The 22,776-nt window shown below is 34.7% G+C and overlaps 1 protein-coding gene across 2 annotated transcripts in view; it reads left to right on the top strand.

The window, feature by feature from the left end:
- LOC143250816 (alpha-1A adrenergic receptor-like) overlaps positions 1-22,534 on the top strand; it is an 83,776-nt gene extending 61,242 nt beyond the window's left edge. Inside the window, exons 1-2 of one of the 2 annotated variants that reach the window (XM_076501864.1) lie at positions 13,949-14,044; positions 18,339-22,534. In XM_076501864.1, coding sequence (XP_076357979.1) covers positions 18,352-19,470 — 1,119 coding nt within the window. In that variant the 5' untranslated portion in view covers positions 13,949-14,044; positions 18,339-18,351 and the 3' untranslated portion in view covers positions 19,471-22,534. Of the gene's footprint in view, positions 1-13,948; positions 14,045-18,338 lie in introns of those variants that run through there. The other variant, XM_076501863.1, reaches the window with a different exon arrangement.
- Positions 22,535-22,776: the final 242 nt, after the last annotated feature.

The raw sequence follows: 22,776 nt of genomic DNA, 5'->3' as shown, positions 1-22,776 counted from the left end.
TAGACTTATTAAATAATAATAATAATAAAATCATAAAGAATATAAATGGACAATGTCCTGAAAAGGACCAGACTAATTTTATGATATCACTCCAGCCATTCTGTATTTAAATCGAAATATATATTAATCTGGCCACTCCAACAAAATCATGGAAGGAGGAAGAGGTCAAGTGTACATGACCCTCCCGTGTATACACATAAATATACCCAAACACCAGAGAGACTAGACTTCGATCTCTAATATCCTGTAGAAGATATGGGGTGGTATTTCTGTTTTTCCATCGAGTTACTGATGTTACTAGTGTACTTAGGCCTTTTTCTCCCTCTGCTCTTCTTGACTGTTATTGCAAGGTTTCCTTTACTCTATGTTCTCATAATGTGTCCTAAAAACCTGTTCTTTATTACTTTCACAACAAACCTCTTAAGTCATAATCTTTTCATCTTCATCTCCAAGATCTTATCAGTTCAGAGTCGGAGATAAATATACGCATATAATTCTTGTACGATTGCGCAAAAAGTCTACAACAAGCATACAAAAAATAAGCTAACGATCGTGGAGGAATATAAGACGAGTTGTGGTGAGAGGAATACTTGAAGAATTAGATGTCACATTCCACTTTTATTGTTGTTTACCTGTCTCCTTAAGCCTCAAATGTGAGTTACTAAAATTCTAACAAGTACAAGCTGATGGATGCTCTTATCAAACACCCTACATCTATATTACCATTTACAGTTCAGAGAAAGTTTCTATACGACATTTTTAAGTAATAGGAATATAATACAAATAACAATAACGAAATAAGCTGCTAAAACAGAACTTTGCGAGTAATAAAGAAAATTTTCTTCGCAAGACGGCGCTCAATTCTCCGAAAATCTTAAAACGTATCGAAATTTAAAATTACATTCAACGAAGCATAAAGAGAGAGAAGGAAACTTTTTGAGAAACTAAATTTTCATTCATTCTATATATAACTTTAGCATCCAGGTTTCATCCTTGACAGAACTGAAATATTAACGTCTACGGTTTCTGATATTTCAATTAATAGGGAAAATATTTAATATTGAGAAGTTATGCTTTACAGCTAACTTTATTTTTATCATATTTCTGATTATATAACGCTTTCAAAATGTGCTTGAAAGGTTTCGTAAGGATTACATACTTGTTAATCATTTGGTTTATTTCAACACCTACTGAATCATTCAGTTAAAAATAACAGTATAAAATATTTTATAAATTATTGCCTATTCGAAACATAGTAAGTTCATTATTTTTCACTATCACTCTCATCAACAGTGCATGGAAATTGCTACTTGTCTCATATTTCTAGCTTATAGTTTTATTTTTGTAAGTTTGATTATGGAGAGAGTGAATCGGATGTATATATTACTTTAACATGGAAATATTACTTGGTAGCTCAGCGGTAATCTTGATGACATATAACGTAAGAAGTAAGAGTTCGATCCTCGCGTATCAGGTAGCCAGTTGTGTAGTTTTTCACGAAATCACGAATTTAAAAATATAATGATGATTCTGTTGCAGTCCTTTGGTGGGACAACAAGTTGTTTGACTTACAATGGTAAAATCAGGGGTTCGATCACTCTAGTTGTGGCTTTGCTACAAGAGAAAAACACAAACACTCGTTAGAACATATTACGCTCGATCAAAATTAAAAAAATACAGGAATTGTTGACATTCGTTTAAATATTTGTTATCAGAAGTTAATATTAATTATTTGATAAAATTAATGTTGTTACTAATGTTTCAACAAAATGCCAGCTATCCAAAATTTTAACCGTTTGTTATAAAGAGTTCTTCGTTCATCGAAGAAGAAACGAGTTGTTAAAGAAAGGGCTCGCACAAATTATAATTATCTAGATAAGTCATAAGTACCTGGAGTACCATACTATTGATATCTGAATAGTACATATTTTAACACTACACTCGTATCGCCTGCAACATGTGTTAACACCACACCGGCACCACTCAGGGCTAGTGCTCTACTCGAAATATGAGGGTCGTGGGTTTAAAACCCTGACCCACTAAACATGCTCGCCCTTTCGTTCTTGTAGATGTTATAATGTTACGGTCAATCTCACTATCCTTTGGTAAAAGAATAGTCCAAGAGTTGGCGGTTGATAGTGGTGACTAGTTGCCTTTTTTCTAGTCTTACACTACTAAATTAGGGACGGCTACAGCAGATAGCCCTCGTGTAGCTTTGCACGAAATTTAAAAAAAAACAAACAGGTACCGCCTAGAATGTGTGTTAACACTACTCCAACCCCGCGAAGGTGAAAAATAAGATTGAAGCAGGACATTGATCCGATTACAACACTGCAAGTGTAGATTTCAAGTGAACCGACGTGCGGATTTAAACAAAACCTGCGCTCCTTGAATGATTTAAGAAACCTTTCAAATATCACTACGTTGGCATTGTTTTAAATTAGATAAGTCTTCCAGTAGGCCCTTGTTATTTATTGTTCAGCACAGACTATGGTGCAAAAAGTTTTGTTGTCCCCTACCATCCATTGAAACTTTTAAAATATTTTCCGTGTTACAGAATATTTTCGTCGCCATTACAGTAGTAAAATTTCAGATACTAATTTTTATGTATCTTTTCGGGGCCCATCTATCGTTACATTACAGGGGTAAGTATTACTACAAGACTGTAGTTACACTATCCCTGGTTATGTATGCTACTCTTCTTACATTTTTCTTTTTCTTACCACAGTTTGTTGTTTAATCTCTTCGAAGAAATCAGCAAGTCTGAGATTTATTTCAAAACAGTCGTTTTCACGTAATTTGAGTTATTCCTCCTTCCAAGACGTTGTTATGTACGCTATGACCCAATCAGTTATCGTAACTTTGAACTTAGTTTTGGAACTGGGATTTTAGAAGTGAATAGAACCTGACTTACAGTATGATAAATCGCCGGTTAGAAACCATAAACATTCAAGTACAAACATACCTAATTCTGAACCGTATATAACCAGACGGAGGGCAACCAACTAGTTGTATCCGTCACTTCATTACGAAAGCATTATCTAGCTCTTCGAACCGAATAATAGGATTGACTATCACTTATTATTTACAGAAATCTTTTGTTACGAAGAAAAACTCGTAGAAAGAGAGGAACTGATTGCAAATACGGGTATATTTATCTGTAATGAATGTGTGTAAACATTTTGATAGCAAGACTTAGCTCTACCCGTTAGTAAGAAAGAGAGGAACTGATTGCAAATACGGGTATATTTATCTGTAATGAATGTGTGTAAACATTTTGATAGCAAGACTTAGCTCTACCCGTTAGTAAGAAAGAGAGGAACTGATTGCAAATACGGGTATATTTATCTGTAATGAATGTGTAAACATTTTGATAGCAAGACTTAGCTCTACCCGTTAGTAAGAAAGAGAGGAACTGATTGCAAATACGGGTATATTTATCTGTAATGAATGTGTGTAAACATTTTGATAGCAAGACTTAGCTCTACCCGTTAGTGAAAATAACTATATATTTTACATTTTCCATGTCCATTATTTAAGATAAAAGGTATTATGAAAAGAAAACAATAAAACTGAAGTGCCCAGTCAAAGGAAAAGGTTATTCAAATATACAAGTTATGTTGAAACATGTAGCGAATTCTATCATTCATATGTTTTATCTCTTCTTGCTAATTTATCAATTTAAACTTTTTTTTTTTAACTCGGGTTGTAAGTGTTGTACAGAGTCTGACACTTATATCTGTTATAATGTATCTATGAATGTAAGTGTTGTACAGAGTCTGACACTTATATCTGTTGTAATGTATCTATGAATGTAAGTATTGTACAGAACCTGGCACTTATATCTGTTGTAATGTATCTATGAATGTAAGTATTGTACAGAACCTGGCACTTATATCTGTTGTAATGTATCTATGAATGTAAGTATTGTACAGAACCTGGCACTTATATCTGTTGTAATGTATCTATGAATGTAAGTATTATACAGAGTCTGACGCATATCTCTTGTAATGTATCAATGAATGCAAGTGTTGCACAGAACCTGGCACTTATATCTATTATAATGTATCTATGAATGCAAGTGTTGCACAGAGTCTGACAATTATATCTATTATAATGTATCTATGAATGCAAGTGTTGTACAGAGTCTGACACTTATATCTGTTATAATGTATCTATGAATGCAAGTGTTGTACAGAGTCTGACACTTATATCTGTTATAATGTATCTATGAATGCAAGTGTTGCACAGAGTCTGACAATTATATCTATTATAATGTATCTATGAATGCAAGTGTTGTACAGAGTCTGACACTTATATCTGTTATAATGTATCTATGAATGCAAGTGTTGTACAGAGTCTGACACTTATATCTGTTATAATGTATCTATGAATGCAAGTGTTGTACAGAGACTGACACTTATATCTGTTATAATGTATCTATGAATGCAAGTGTTGTACAGAGTCTGACAATTATATCTGTTATAATGTATTTATGAATGCAAGTGTTTACAGAGTCTGACACTTATATCTGTTATAATGTATCTATGAATGCAAGTGTTGTACAGAGTCTGACAATTATATCTGTTGTAATGTATCTATGAATGCAAGTGTTGTACAGAGTCTGACACTTATATCTGTTATAATGTATCTATGAATGCAAGTGTTGTACAGAGTCTGACAGTTGTATCTGTTATAATGTATCTATGAATGCAAGTGTTGTACAGAGTCTGACAATTATATCTGTTATAATGTATTTATGAATGCAAGTGTTTACAGAGTCTGACACTTATATCTGTTATAATGTATCTATGAATGCAAGTGTTGTACAGAGTCTGACAATTATATCTGTTGTAATGTATCTATGAATGCAAGTGTTGTACAGAGTCTGACACTTATATCTGTTATAATGTATCTATGAATGCAAGTGTTGTACAGAGTCTGACAGTTGTATGAATTGTTAATGAGTACAAGATGTTATAAATTAACTTAGATGATTTGATGGTATAATGTTGTTGAAAAAAAAAAAAGATCATTTTACAGTAATAAGATGATTAAGTCCGTTAACCACCACTACATTGGCGTGTAATTTTAAATTAAATGTGTTTCTCATGCTGTTCTCACTAATCCCGAAACGTGGGATGTACTCATTTATAGTGAATATAATTTATAATTACACTTTCTTCATCGCTTAGACGACTAACAAAGATGACAAATATTATTATTTTTTGTTAAGCCTAGAAAATTATTTACAGCATCCAGTAACACATCAGGCCACATTTTACACTGTAATAAACGATTTTGTGAACTAGACTGAAATAATAAAGATAGTAAGTAAGAGTGCAGGTTAGTCAGATTTTAACGGTGTTACTGTGCAACAATAAATTTTGAGCAGCCTGATTGGCACATGGTGATAATCAATGCATAAATTTATTTTATCGAACGAAATGTTGAATGAAACGGTTAACATGAAAACCATCTTGTGTTTTCTAAAATGTCTCAATGGTTAACAACATTCATTGATTACTTGTACATAGTCTTGCTTGTGTAACTGGTTTGTTTTTGAATTTCGCCCAAAGCTACACGAAAGCTATCTGTGCTAGCTGTCCTTAATTTAGTAGTGTAAGACTAGAGGGAAAGCAGCTAGTCATTACCATCCACCGCCAACTCTTGGGCTATTTCTTTACCACAAATAGTGGGATTGACCGTAACATTATAACGCCCCCACGGCTGAAAGGACGAACATGTTTGGTGTGACAGGGATTCGAACACACGACCCTCGGATTACAAGTCGAGTGCCTTAACCACCTGGCCATGCTGGGCCTTCTTTTGTAATTGAACTGGAAAATGTGGAATATATTATAGTTTAATTTTTCTGCTATATATACTTTCTTGGACATTTACCGAATGTAATGGATTAGTTTCCAGATTGGAAATGGCTTTAGAAATACACGGAACTTAAAATAGTAAACTTCATGAGCATGCATGGGGGTTGGGGAAGAAATATTCCACTTTATTCTTTTCAATTTTCTATATCTCCAGTGAACGTTTCCACCAGGTGTAAAACTGTGAAATTTTGCGTAGTGCTTGTTAAAAGACATAAAACAAAAATGTTGAAGGTAAAAACAGCAAACAGGTAGCTACATATATATATATATACACATCTATTTACTACTGTCAATACAACGCTTTGGGCATGCTCATCTTCAACTATCCACACCTGAACAGTGAATCAGGTTTCATCAGGTAGACATGTGTTAGTAGCAACTTAAGGCCAGGAAACGTTTTAATCCCAATACGATTGAAATCTAATAGCGTATCTTTGGTATTTTCGAAACTAAAACAATACAAACTCAAATTTTTTTTTGTTCGAGAGGATATTCATAAACAAGAAATATATGAAAAAGACCCTGACACGTTTGTCCCCAACATAAACACAATACTAATCGTTTATTGTTGAAATCTTCAACTTCATACCGGATATACGGATTTTAATCTCACTGTAATTTTATTAAAAAGCAATATTTTCATAAAAACAGACAAATATAAAACACTTGATTATTTTCTCAAGTGTGTGGTATTCTTCAGACTCAATTCTGTCAAAGATTGCGTCATTGGAACTGACATCGTCTGTCAGTCTCAACTTGTTCTTTGTGTAGCTTCGGAAGCTGATATTTGTTTTACTCTTAACACCAGGTCTTTTCTCGATAATCCCTATCGACTTAAATTTCTTTTAAAACAACAACATGTAATGGTTTTCCGTTGTTCATGTAGTTCAGTCGGTTATTTCATCACTTTCTAATTTTCCTACTATCAGGGCGCTCGACTCATAATCTGAAGGTCGCGGATTTGAATTCCCGTCACGTTAAACATGATTGCCCTTCCATCTGTGAGGAATTTATAAATCGACAGTTAATCCCACTGTTCGTTGATAAAAGATTAGCACAAGAGTTGACGGTTGATGGTGATGACTAGATACCTTTTCTCAAGTCTTTCACTACTAAATTAGGGACAACTAGCGCAGATAGTTCTCGTGTAGCTTAGCATGAAAATTCAAAATAAAGAACTTAAAAAAAATGTCCACAATCTGTTCTTGTCTTTCACAGTACTTCACATCTAATTTTCAACATAAAATCTCTTAATCGTGTAATTCTTCTCTACTGGGATAACTTTCAATTGATGTACAAAATAAAATAGAAATGATAAGATCTTACTAGTTTCCGAGATGGTACTGATATTCAACCTCAAGGACTATAAATCTCATGAGTAATGTAAACGATAAAGATAAAAGATTTAACCGATTTACCTTTACTACATTTGGATGATCTATTCATAATATCCTTACAGTGCCATCTAGTGGTCAATAACATATATAGATATATTTTCTATATTTTATTTAAATTTGCAAAATAAACCGTCACCTTCCTCCCAACTATCTCAGTCTCTGGATTTATGAAGCTAAAAAGCGAGTTTCTGTACCCGTTGTTTAGTATTTACACTTAACAACAAAAGAACAAAGCGTCACCATTTGTTAATGGTATGGAAATGTAAGAATTTTAATGCTGTCATATTACTCATGTGCGCATCATATACTTGAGTCTTCGAATGATCGAACGTCACCATACACATATATATGTTCGTGTTTTACATCGATCCAACACAATCAATATACATACTCGAGTTTTACATTGGTCCAACACCATCTGCATACTCAGGTTTTACATTGGTCGAACATAATCAGTATACGCACTCGAGTTTTACATTGGGGCAACAGAATCAATATACTCAGGTTTTACATTGGTCCAGCACAATCATTATACGTACTTGAGTTTTACATTGATCCAACACCATCTGTATACTCGAGTTTTACATTGCTACAATACCATCTGTATATTCGGGTTTTACATTGACTTAATACCAGCTGTATACTCGGATTTTTACATTGATACAATACCATCTGCATACTCAGGTTTTACGTTAGTTTAAAACCGTCTATATATTCGGGTTTCACATCAGTACAACACAATATAGGTACTCGAGTTTTACATTCGCCCAATACCATCTACATTACTCAGGTTTTAGACTGAATTGACACCATCTATATACTCGGGTTTTACGTTGGTCCAATACCGTGAAAACAAATTCAGATGCACTTGATGTCCTTGATTTCGTTTCTCGTTTGTATTGAATTTCGTAGGGAGATATTTTCTCTAGTTGTGATTTTTTTTTTTTTATTACCAAGCTGTTTCACTAAAGCGAGTGATCTGATTGGGCACAACTAACGAAACTGTTCTCAAGCCACATTCCGTATAGGATGAAAAGCAGTCGATTACCAAATCAAACGAAGATAATCACCCAATAACAGAACTACCCCCGTTTCAAGTGTAGAAAATCTTCAAAGTGGCCTAACAATTATTAAACTGTTTAATAGCTTTCTAGGAATCTGAGTTTATGTTTTCGGAATTCTAAGAATCCTTTGCTACTTCAAGCCATTAGAATATTTGTTGAAGTTTCTATCATTGGCGATTCATACTGTGAGTATAAGAGAAGTCCGAAACAGGATGATAAATTAACATTTTAATAATATTGGTGAGAACCTTTGAAAGGTTGAAATGAAATAACCTTGTTTATTCCATCTGTTTTTCTATATGTTTTTATAATTATATATTTTTTATTCGTATTACGTTTTACATATTGCAGATTGCGTGTACATACAATTAAAAGACTTCAGACCAAGCGTTGAACATGACGAGAGTACACAAATATTTCCATCAGTGAAAACCAACAACAGATGATAATTTATACAGTTAGTCACTCATCCTTATATGTACTTCAAAAGACATGCTAGTAATGACACCACGAAAGACTAAGACATGAGACGATGCTATGCTGGTTAAAATAACATGTACGTTAGGATATGAAACAATGTTACACTATTAAAGATAACATAAAGAGCTAGGCATGATATGTGAATATATCATGTTATACTTGTGAAAATGAAACAAAGGACTAGAAGTTATACGATTCAATTCTAGTTAAGACAAAATGAAAGACCAGAAATGATGTTATAGTAGTGAAGATAAAACGGAGTACTAGACATGATACGATGTGATACTAATAAAGATAAAACGAAAGATTAGACATGATACGATATAATGCTGGTACAAATAAAATAAAGAACTGAACCAGATACAGATAACCAATATTGAAACTGTGAGTAGCATAGTGGTTATCGTGCTCTTACTATTAATTGACAAGTTCACGGTTCGCCACTGTGTCCTTAAAACTGCACTCCATACTTTGGTGCCGTGGGGGCGCTACGAAATTTGTATTTGGGTGGTTTTGAATTTCGCGGGAAGCAACACGACGGCTGATATGCGTTACTCGTCCTTAATATACCAGTAATATACGATAGGGAAGGCAGGTAGTCAATACTAATCAGTGATGTCGAGAAACCCACTTGTTGAGAAATTTATATGCAAAAACGGCTCGTTTTGGGTTGAGAAAATATTTTACATAGAAGAGCGAAACGTTGTTCGCTCTTCCATGTAAAATATTTTCTCAACCCAAAACGAGCCGTTTTTACATATAAAAGGTAGTCAATACTGCCCACTGCCAATTATTTTGTATATCAACACATAATAGGATTGAATACCAGCATACCTGAATATATTCACATATTTTAGTAATGGTTTCTATGATTTTAACACAAATTAAGTTTTTTGATTGTCAAGTTTACCTGGTTTTAATTTTTTTTAAATTACTTGTATCCATTTTCTTCGTCATAACATAACCACTAGACTCTAGCGAAAGCTGATAAAGTATATTTCTGAATGTTTCACATCACGTTTCACTGAGTTCGTCAACTTCTTCTTCATCCATATTTGGAAACTTAAAAGTAAAACTCAGACCTGATTGGTTACTGGTTTCGAAAAGTGCGTACAGAACACAGGTAAAAAGTATCTTTTTATTCGTCTCTAATTTTGGTAGCTGATAGTGCTTTAAACGCTATTGATTCTTCCTCAGTACTAATTCGATTCTATACAATCCAGGCGTGGTCTCAGAGGAAGAACTGTCGAGTTGCGAAACGAAAAGTTCAAAGTCTGAGACATGTTCCGCACTTTCAGTTGTGAATTCGTCATAAAAGTGACAGTGAATCACATTAATAGATTCACAAACTCTTTTGGCAGCGGATGCTGCTGGTTTATTCCTTTTATCTGGTCAGTACATCAAAATGAATAATAACTATATCTGAACCTTATTGTATCGTAAAATAAATACATTCATACTGTCCACTGTTTACCAAATATATCATTCAAATTAAAAGAAATTAGTTGTACTATAGCTAACAGTAAATATATATATATATATAATTTTATAAAGTTTTAATTGGCTTTTAGCCAAAGAGCAGAAAATACGCACGTGCACGCGACTATTTTCAACTTTCTTCACGGATCATTAAATTTGGCGATTGACCACACCAGTGACGTGCTTTGTAAAACGTTAGACGTCACATTCAAAAATTACTTATGAAAACATATTATGTCAAAGTGGTTAATGTTGACTCTTCTTTTCAAAAAGCATCGATCATCATTAAATGTTTATTCTTGAGCATCGGTAAAGGAATTTCGTATCTTTTTTTTTTGTACCTATCAATTTGATCACTCCTCGACTCTTGTTTCAGAAGTTTCGACATTTATATTCTCAGCAGAATGTTGTTTTTCAGAACTAGTCTTGTTGCCATTTCTGTGTGCTAAAATATATCATTGGAAGCGTAATGTCAACCCTTAAACGACCAGCAATATAATCAAATAATTTATTTTCTAATTAAGCATAAAGCAGGACAATCGGATTTTTGTGGTCTATCAAAAATAGATTATCGAACTCAGTTATTATCATTATAAATCCGCTGTGTCACTGTGGCGCGTCATATAATAACTTGTACTTGCGATGTTTCTTGGTAACTGACTAGTACTTTGGACTGAGCGTAACCTGGTAGCTAGCGTATCAGAATCATGAATCCAAGAATTCAAATTTATCATCCCATTTCCTCAAAAACGCATTCCTCGTCTTATGGCTGTGGGTGCGTTATAATGATGACAGTCAAACAAGGTTTGCCCAAAAGCTGTTGAATGTTACTGACTGACTGTCCTTCTTATTGTCCATCACCTTAAAATTTTTTAAGCTATCTTGTAGATGGTTTTTCTATAGCTTTGAGTGAAAAGAAGGTAAATAAATGTTTTTGTTGTAGCATAACCATTATAAAAGCAACTTACTGTTAACATTGTAGCACAACCATTAGATAAAACAACTTACTGTTAACATTGTAGCACAACCATTAGATAAAACAACTTACTGTTAACATTGTGACATAATCATTAGATAAAACAACTTACTCTTAAATTGTAGTACAACAATTAGACAAAGCAATTTAATCTTAACATTGTAGCATAACCATTAGATAAAAAAACATACTCTTAACATTGTATCATAACCATTATACAAAGCATCTTACTCTTAACATTGTAGCATAACCATTAAACAAAGCAACTTACTCTTAACATTATAGCATAACCATTAGACAAAGCAACTTACTCTTAACATTGTATCATAACCATTAGACAAAGCATCTTACTCTTAACATTGTAGCATAACCATTAAAGAACGCAACTTACTCTTAACACTGTAGCATAACCATTAGACAAAGCAACTTATTCTTAACATTATAGCGTAACCATTAAAGAAAGCAACTTACTCTTAACACTGTAGCATAACCATTAGACAAAGCAACTTACTCTTAACATTATAGCCTAACCATTAAAGAAAGCAACTTACTCTTAACATTATAGCATAACCATTAAAGAAAGCAACTTACTCTTAACACTGTAGCATAACCATTAGACAAAGCAACTTACTCTTAACACTGTAGCATAACCATTAGACAAAGCAACTTACTCTTAACATTGTAGCATAACCATTAAACAAAGCAACTTACTCTTAGCATTGTAGCGTAACCATTAGATAAAACAACTTACTCTTAACATTGTAGCATAATCATTAAACAAAGCAACTTACTCTTAGCATTGTAGCATAACCAGTAGACAAAGCATCTTACTCTTAATATTGTGGCATAACCATTAGATAAAGCAACGTACTCTTAGCATTGTAGCATAACCAGTAGACAAAGCATCTTACTCTTAGCATTGTAGCGTAACCATTAGATAAAACAACTTACTCTTAACATTGTAGCATAATCATTAAACAAAGCAACTTACTCTTAGCATTGTAGCATAACCAGTAGACAAAGCATCTTACTCTTAACATTGTATCATAACCATTAGACAAAGCAACTTACTCTTAACATTGTAGCATAACCATTAAACAAAGCAACTTACTCTTAACATTATAGCATAACCATTAAAGAAAGCAACTTACTCTTAACATTATAGCATAACCATTAAAGAAAGCAACTTACTTTTAACATTGAAGCATAACCATTAGACAAAGCAACTTACTCTTAACATTATAGCGTAACCATTAAAGAAAGCAACTTACTCTTAACATTATAGCATAACCATTAAAGAAAGCAACTTACTCTTAACACTGTAGCATAACCATTAAACAAAGCAACTTACTCTTAACACTGTAGCATAACCATTAGACAAAGCAACTTACTCTTAACACTGTAGCATAACCATTAGACAAAGCAACTTACTCTTAGCATTGTAGCGTAACCATTAGACAAAGCAACTTACTCTTAACATTGTAGCATAACCAGTAGACAAAGCAACTTACTCTTAGCATTGTAGCATAACCATTAGATAAAGTAACTTACTCCTAATATATTAATAATTACAAAATAAAAACAAAGATGTTTATTGCATATTTTTCATTCTTTCGAGATCCCATTAGAGGCCTTCTACGATCCCACGCGTAGAGTCGCAACCCACATTTTTGGAATACCTAGTTAGAGGGGAAGCAACTAGTCATCAGCATCCACCGTCAACTTTTGGTCTACTTGTGTTGAACAGAATAGTTAACCATCACTCTTATAGCCCAAACTTCGACTTAAGAGGGGATGTGTGAACGTTTTTCGCAACAAAGAGACGTAAGCCGTGATTCCTGTGTTTCAGTCTTGGTACGCAAACTATTAGACCACGCCTAACTCTTATTATTACAATTATTATTCTACATTTCTTGTGGCTGAATGTTTTAAAGCTATTCAATAATTCAAAGATAAATCGTATGGAAAGAAATGTATTATTATATTAGCGTTCTTTAGTGTTGCTTTTTAGGCAGATGACGTAATTGGGGGTTGCTGATCAAAGACCCTCATTAAAACAGATTTTGTACTGAAGAAGTGTAGGAACTTCATTTCTAGAGTATAATTGCAAAATTAGGGACGTGTAGATGTAGCAACAAACACATGACACATATGAACTTGTACGAAGTTTGTTTAATTTGGTTTGTTTGGAATTTCAAGCAAAGCTACACGAGGGCTATTTTCGCTAGACGTCCCTAATGTAAAAGTGATAGATTAGAGGAAAGACAGCTAGTCAACACTATTCACCGCCAACTTTTGGCCTACTATTTTAGCAACGAATAATAGGAATGACCGTCACTTATAACATTCCATGGGTGAAAGGGCGAGCGTGTTTTGAGATAGAAATTCGAACCCACCACAATCAAATTGTGAGACGATCGCCTCAACCATCAGACCATGCCAGGCCCGAATTTACTTTTTTAGTAAGCAAAGTTGTTGGTGTGTTTTCTCCCTACCACAAGCGTTAATTCAGAATGGTGTGGTAATAATACAAGATGTTGATATTTCAAAACTCTAGCGCAAGAAACTTCTGATGTCATAATATAAATAAATCTGATTCTCAAGAAGCCTATTTAAAATCACATCCAACATATCAGTACTTTTCACTTTGATTTTATAGTATTTCTAATATTCTCGAGAGCGGTGTCGCTCACGCGATAATCAAAACGTTTTTATAATACAAGTGGCTCTGGCAGTAAAACTCAGGTTTCGATATTTATGGTAAGCACAGCATTGTTTATTGTTTATTTCTGTTTTTATTAAAGTACAAATCAAATGGTAGTGCTGAGGGCTGGTCAGAGCTGGATTAAGGCGCGGACTATTGAGCCGTCTGACTCTTAATCCGTTTCTGGGGTTGGATCTGTGGTAGATTTCAAATCTAACAAGCTGAGTTCAAAACGTTATGATACCATAAATTAATTCCCATAGTGTAAGCTGAGGGTGTGTTATTAGAGTGACAGTGAATCCCTTTACCAGTGTGTTCGGGTGCTGCCTTCTTTCTCTTGAGTTCAAAATTACTGACAGCGGCAGATAGCTGTAACAGCTTTGTTTTACTCAAGAATATATATATTATTTCAGTAAGTCAAACAAGCAGCGACCATGGCCCTTCGGTGTTTCTATTCTCCATAGAACCATTCCGTTCTACGAGTATACGTTAGCAACTGCTACACAAAGATTGATCGATAAGGTACGTTGTAACGTGATTACATAATGAAATACTACACGTACAGCTTACGTACACTGTCCATTTCTCAACTTATAAATATTAAATATGTTGCTAGGAAGTGGTATTTTGTCACATATTTTAATTTTTAATTTTTTCAAATCCTGCGCATTAAACTTCGCGTTCAGAGTGGCTTTCGTTTTCGTCCACTTCATTAAACCAATACTTTCAAAAAACCTTCTACTTCTTTCTCTTTATTCTTTTTTGTTGTTTGTTTGTTTGTTTTTGAATTTCGTACAAAGCTACACGTGGGCTATCTGCGCTAATTGTACCTAATTTAGCAGTGTAAGACTAGAGGGAAGGCAGCTAGTTATCGCCGCCAGTCTCCAACTCTTGGACTACTCTTTTTCCAACAAATAGTGGGATTGAACGTCACATAATAACGTCTCCACAGCTGAAAGGGCGAACATGTTTGGTGTGAGGGAAATTCGAACTTGCGACTCTAGGATTGCCAGTCGAACGCCCTAACCAGCTGGCCAAGCCGGACCTTTATACTCTCATAGGCAAACATAAACTATTGAAGTCCTTGGAACGAAGAACGAACCTAGGAACCCTCCCTTGCGCCCAGTAGGTGCAAACACAACTAAAGTGTTGCGGTGTGACACATTGATCTTTTATAAAGTCTTTTGTGCGGTAAATACGTATGACCTTCGTTAACTGCGAAACAAGAGCTCCAATATATTAATTACAAATTTCAAAAAAAATGTTGTATGTTTCAGTAGGCGCCATGGTTTGTATTCTTCAGAATTCCCGCCATTAACGTGTCTTCCCAATATTTATATATATGTAAATAAAAGTGGACACAGACATATTTTTGTAAAATAATAGCGTTACTTGCTAGCTTCATTAAACATTTGTAATAATATAAATGTTGAAAATAATGTTGAAAACATTTGCTCACAATTTTCTTTTTCATTAATTAAGCTCCACATGACAAAAACTAGACGTATATTGCAACATGAAGTCAAAGTAAAACGTTAGTTGGTCGCTACTAAACGAGTTGTTTTCCTTTGCAAGTTGGGCCATTGTTGCAAAAGCAGAAACTACTTAGTAATTAACGAGATTTTTAAGCCGAAGGTTTAATTCTCATTTTGACTGCTTTGAAAATCCGACTGTTGGTTATAAAGTGTAGGCTTAAACTCAAATGAACAACAATACCGTAATACTGAGATTGTATCTCAGTACGGCTGGTATGGGTATTATCACTTTTATTGATAAGCAGAGAACAACATTTCGACCTTCCTAGGTCACCTTCAAGTTAAGAAAGAGAGAGTTTGAATGTGACCTTTGACGGACACGTTTTACGGACGAGAGTATAAACGGGTACGAGATTTTAAGGGGCGTTGAAGGTGGATGTTAGGTTATTAATTAGTATAGGTATAAAGGTGTTCCTTTAAATTGTTTTAATTTTGGTTTTAGTTGCTGTATAAGTAGGGATTCTTTGATTTTGCATTTGTTTGTATTTGTTTCCCTACTTAATATCTGGGTGTTTTCTTTGGTTATGTCATGTTTATTTGATTTGCAGTGTCCAAAAACGTGTGAAAGTGTTTTTTGAATCTAGTTTCCATTTCTCTGCATGTTTCTCCAATATAGATTATGTTAGTGTAGTGTTTGTCATTGTAGTTTTACATATTATGGACTTTAGTTTTGTACGTGGGTTTTGTAAAAAAAAAAAAAAAAGGTGTTTACTGGAATGTTGTGTTTTGTAAGGTGTTTACTGGAATGTTGTGTTTTGTTATAAGTTTTTTCACATGTTGGTTATTTTTTCGCTGATGTCTGGAACATGTGGTATACAGCAATATAAGGTTTTGTAGTTTGTTGTATCTTGGGGTTTATTGTTGTTTGTTTGTTGTTGGTCTAAGTGTGTGCGTATATTTTTTTTCTACGGTTTTTCGAGGAAATTTGTTGATACTGATGAAGTGTTGTTTTAAGTGAGTTTCACGTCATTAAATAACACTGAGATTATTTTTAATGAAAGTCAAAATAGAAAAAAACTCCAACTAGAGCATGCACACATTTGCTATTTGAATAATAAAGAAGGCGCTTCATTAGAGTTGCGAGTTATCGATAAATAGTTTAAGATTCTAAAAATCACAAAGTATTAACAAAAATCTCTCACACTCAGTACATACAAATGAACAGCTCTCTGTGACACTCAGTACATACAAATGAACAGCTCTCTGTGACACGAACTACATACAAATGAACAGCTCTCTGTGACACGAACTACATACAAATGAACAGCTCTCTGTGACACGAACTACATACAAATGAACAGCTCTCTGTGACACGAACTACATACAAATGAACAGCTCTCTGTGACACGAACTACATACAAATGAACAGCTCTCTGTGACACGAACTACATACAAATGATCAGCTCTCTGTGACACGAACATGGAGCTTATTGCACTGTGAGATGTTGCGCGCACGAGTATACGCTTTATGCAAATTAAGATCGATAGGTGAATTATATTGCTGAAAAGTTAAAACGGGTGCCTGAATTTTAAGGAACCATAAAGTGCAGCCGAAAAAGTTGAGAGGGGCACATCCCCTCACCTCCTAAGGTTGTACAACCCATGTTCCCCGCCCCCGTACATTAAAAATATTGTAAAAAAAAATCTCATCCAAAAATTTTAACACACTTTATCATTAATGTATGTGTATGTATGTTTTCTTATAGCAAAACCACATCGGGCTCTCTGCTGAGTCCACCGAGGGGAATCGAGCCCCTGGTTTTAGTGTTGTAAATCCGTAGACTTACCGCTGTACCAGCGTGGGACGTATTATTAATAAAGCAAGTAATGCCGCAATATACTGGGGCTCAGTGGAATTGCTTAATTATGTCACGTGTTAAAATAATAATAAGTGTTTGATTTCGGAAAAATATAATGATTACAAACACACAGGTTGCTTGTATGTGTGTCTGATGGAGATTGTCTGCGTCTTAAACAATAATTAATTGAAACCTCATTAAAGATATATTTCTTCTTATTCTAGTGGTTCGTGGAAACTCACTAGATAGTACTTCTAAAGGCTAATATTTTGATCCAACGGTTGTTTACACTTGTTCTACTTTATAGAGGGTTTTACCGGTGGCCTATCTGTTTGACTGGAGACTTTGGGCACGGGCCACCTGCATTAACTCGTCCCCATATCTTGTCACTTATATCAACATTTCCAGCTTCAACCTGATATTATTGTTTTTGTTTTTAACGAATATAATGTTTTAAATTGTAATCTTCGCCTTTCTATTGTTCCTTCTGCATTCAACATGACTTATTTATTCTGACTTTATTTGGTTTATTTTCCTTTGGTCATTCTTCACAAAACTTCTGTTTTCAATATGTTAGACTGACAGTTCTTGTGCATAGATTTAATAAAAATAATAAGTGAACGACACTAATGTTTTGTCATACACAATAATTTATTTGTACAATGTTAAAAGAAAAATATAAAAGCTTAAAAACCTCGACGTTTTTCGATGGATCATGTCTTCAATATATTATTTTTATTAAACTTTCATCCTCCACTAACTCTTTGTCATGATACTTTATTTATCTGTACTTTCACGCGCATTTCAAGTTGTTCGTTTTTTTTTAAATCTAACTCTGCTTTCTGTTACACTAGGTCACTGTTATACCTATTAGATCAACAATAACATGTTTAACAACAACAAAGGTTGTAAAATAACGTATGTATGTGTATATGTATGTATGATATATTTTACAATGATTTGGACTCTCTTAATTTGGAATGCGACATTCACGATTTGTTTTCTTTTCCTTCCAGGTGAAATCCGACAATGGCAGTAAATCTGACAGTGTATCCTCATTTGTCAGGATCACCAACCAACACTCAAGTGGTTAAAACAGGTCTGGACAATGATGACGTAGTCAGTTGGAATGGAGTGTCTAGACTCATCCTTTTTTCGGCTATTGCAACAGGGGGCAGCATGGGGGGTATTTTTGTCATCAGCTCAGTAACCGTAATAGAACCATTACAGGTACGAGGAAACATTTACTTGGTTAACTTGGCTCTTGCTAACTTATTGGTTACCGCCCTTGTGATGCCAGCTTCGTGTGTAGCCATCTTAGCGTCCATTCCAAATGATCCTGCGATCTGTAATTTCCAGTGGCAGGCTACAGTCCTCTGTTTTCTTGTATCAATTAATTCTTTTATGTTTATGGCTGTGGAGAGTTTTCTTGGACTGGGAAATACAGTCAACTACGAGCTCTGTTGTACAAAAAACAGAATTGTTTTTGTTTTAACCCTCATTTGGACGACATCCATTGGTTTCGTGGTGGCTCAAGAGATCACAGGGTTTGGACCATCTTTTTGTGACCCCTCTGCACCAGTCTGGATGCCTTACCATGCTATTACTGGATCTTTCCTTGTTGTTTTACCTGTTCTGATAGCTGTTTGGTATTTTACGAGATCCATCTTTAAGCTGAAGAACTTTAAGCTTCAAGTAGAAATTCTGGAGGATCCAACCGCCTATGTTCTAACGGATGAGTACCTGCTGAAAAGCAACATCGTGGTTTTTACCTTGATGCTGGTGATGTGGATGCCATGTGTAATAGTGGCAACCATCAGCACCGTTCGTCCTGTAGCCCAGCATCTGTTAGACAGCTCCTGGTGGGCAGCCCTCAGCAATTCTTGTATCTACAGTTATTTTTACGCAGCTACTAACCGAGATTTCCGGGAAGCCTTCAACAAACTCTTCTACTACTGCTGTTGCAAGAGTCACGTGAGTTTTTCTAGAAGACAGCGTCCTGATTCTAGACGTGTTAAAGGTGACAGTATAGGCCTTCGGGTGCACATCATTCCTGGTCTGAACATCTACGCGCAGAGAAAAGAGACGTCAAAGGACAACAGTCGGAATTACCAGTCTAAATGTGGAAAAGGCATAAGTGATTTGTGAAAGTTTTTTGTTTTTTTTCAGCTGTATTTTTCTCTAGCCATAATGTTGATTGTCGTTTTCTTGCATGTCGTTAACTGCACCATCAAAAATTTGTGGACCAATCTTGAATGAGACCTGGAAGTGACCTTGCTGTAGCTGCTTGCGTAAAAGTATTGATATCTATAATATATATATATATCTGTATACGAACATATATATACATATATATTTATACTGAACCTAGTTACAAACGACACTAGCTTATTTGTGGCTGCAGAATGATATCAAAGCGGATGTTATGGTTCGTTGCTTAGGGGTTAATAGGAACAAAGTATTTTAGTTTTATTAGACTTCATGTAGCACGTCTTGAAGTCTTTTGATTTTGATGGAAGCCCAGTATGGATGACCTCGTTGTTAGTTAGGTGTAAATCATTTTGCTGTTAAAAAAAAATATATGGGCGATGAAGGATGTTTGACATTTTGGTTGCAACATCTAATTACTGCAATCAAGAGAGAGAGAGAGAGACTCGCCAGTTAACCACACGTTGAAATTATAATAGCAAACATTAGCGTGACAGCATTCCAAAGTTGGATTATCGATATTTAGATTCGGTATGATCTCTTAGTAAGGGTGTTCGACCTGCAATATGTAGGACGCGAGAACGAAACCTGGTTCCGAATTTTTTGTCCTTTCAGCAGTGGGACGTTATCATGTACGGTCGATCCCACCGTTCGTCTGATAAATAGTAACCTGAAAAATGACGGTGGGTGCTGCCATATGGTCACTTTCCCTCTGGTAAACAGCTCAATATTTGGTAAGGCGGATTCACGTAAACAAACATATCGCTCTAGATGAGGTCTACGGTGAGACAGCGATAAGTTTACAGACTTAACAATGCTAAAATTTGAGGCTCGGGTTCCTGCTGTGCACACAAAAGATAGCCCAATGTGGCTATGTTCAAAAACAAAAAATGCTCTAAGCATAGTTGTATACAAGTTAATTTCTCTCAATAGCGGCTGATCATAGGTCAAATAAAATAGGTTCAATAAATGACCTTTTCCCCACCCCTTTTCAACTATTTTAAAACTAACAATAGCTCACAGTTATGGTGAATTGGAAGAAGTTTTTAATCAACTAGATTCACCTTAATCCTTTTCTAACTTAATTTTTCTTTTCTTCTTCACCCTAGTTTGATCGTGTATAGTAGTTACAAATAACAAATATAAATTGGAACTGATATTATGCTACAAGACCAGATCAGTCACATACTCTTAGAATTTAGGTGCAGCAGTCTTCTAGTTTTGAATTATTGAGTGGAGGAGAAAGCAATCAGCCAGCAACACCCACCACCACACGTGCTTTATATGGTAATTTGAACCAAATAATGGAGTTGTTTGCCGACAACATAAGGTCCAAGATGTGTTTTCTGATATCCCGTCTTGTATCCTCGATCCACATCCCGACACGCTAACCACTACAGGCCACGCCCTGCCAAATAACAAATATATCATATCTAAGCATTTCAAATCGACAACTATAACACAAATGAAACTAACGTTTAAAAATATAAATAAGTTAGAAAAATGGCCTTCCCCTTTGCCCCTAGTAGCCCAGCAACGAGTCTGTAGACTTACAACACCAAAATTTGAGTTTCAATACTTCTGGTGGTGAGAGCACAAGTGGCCCATTTTGTTGTTTTGCGCATAATAACTAAAATTTCCACCATTGCCCACCAGTGGCAGAGCGGTATGTTGACGAACTCTGAACGCTAGAAACCGCGTTTCGATACACGTGGTAGGTAGAGTATACATAACACATTAAGTAGCTTTGTGCTTAATTACAAACAAAAACAATAGAGCTTTAGTGAATAGACCGCAGAACTTTTATGTTTTGTTGTTAGTGTTTTTACGACTTTCATTATGACGTTGCTATTATTACGCTGTGTTTCTTAACATACTTATCCGTATTCTTATTAGTTAAGTTCTGATTCCTTAGGTTTTAACACGAACATTCTCTTTAATCATACAAACATCCGTCCTACCTGAGTTAAACGTTTAAAATAACTATTGTTAAGCCATCTATTGCTAGTGTTCTGAACTATTACACAAACTTGAACAAAACAAAAATATATATTTTTTTATTTTAACCATTCGATGTCACATTTGTGATTTCGCTAAGATTTGTCATTTATTATATTAATTAAATAGTTTTATTTTAAATAAGTGAGCTCCCTTAACCAAAATGGTAAAATATCCGTATGGGAATTTGGATAAGAACATAAATATCACGGTTTTAGTTATCTTACAAATAATCACTGGTCCCTTACAATATTGCTTAAGCTCAGTATTGACGTTGTTATGACAACCGTGAAAAGATGTTTTGTTGACAAGATATGTTATTTCTAGTATGTTTCTTTGCCAATTTTCTCGGTTAAATTCGCCATGACAGCTCTCATTCCTTGAATGCATTCTTTGTAATTGCTACAGTCACGTCTTTGCTGATTGTGTGTTGTATTTTCGAACAAGGTGTTATATATATTTGTTTACACGTAATATTATCTATCCAGCGTTAAAAGAAGACGTCAGCTTTGTCTTTATACTTACTGTCAGAAGGAATGTGTTTAAATTAAATAGCCAACTTTTCTCAACACTTTGAAACGTTATTTGAATCGTCCAACTGAGACCGTTAAGCCTTGTGACGGCACAATATTTACTTTTAAATGAAGACTTTTTGAAATTCGCTGGAATGAGTTGTCATCCTCGTTTAGGGCCGTCAACTGCTATCACTCGATGTTTGTTATATGTATGGCGACTATGTGTTGTTACTAAAGTACTGGACCACTACTCGTCCAAGAACACATGTTTTATTAGATATATACGCGGATTACCAGAAATAATATCTTTTAGTACGATGTTGTTTACATCGTTTATAAATGAGGTGTTATGAATGTTACGTCACTTATAAATAAAGTGTTATGAATGTTACATCAGTTATAAATAAAGTGTTATGAATGTTAAAGCCCTTTTTTTGTTGTTGTAAAATTTACTCTTTTTGAAACTTGCTTAATAAACTATTCCCAAAATACGAGTCGCTTAAAAGTCCTTTTATTATACTAATTTCGTTCAACAAGACGGTTTGAAAACTCGAATAAAAATACTCTTCAAGGAATTTGATGTCCTTCTAATTACAAATCATGAGACCAACCATGACTAATACTTAACTGGCAATTCGCTATCATTCATCAGTTGACTTGTGGCATGAATTTAGAACATTAATGAATAGTTTTACCATCTTCTGTAACATTAGCACACAACACCCTTCAACCT

The sequence above is a fragment of the Tachypleus tridentatus genome, chromosome 5 (genome assembly GCF_004210375.1).
Source record: "Tachypleus tridentatus isolate NWPU-2018 chromosome 5, ASM421037v1, whole genome shotgun sequence".
NCBI classification, from domain to species: Eukaryota; Metazoa; Arthropoda; class Merostomata; order Xiphosura; family Limulidae; genus Tachypleus; species Tachypleus tridentatus.
Note: the sequence above shows the minus strand (reverse complement) of the source record. Positions and strands in the feature narration are given on the sequence as shown.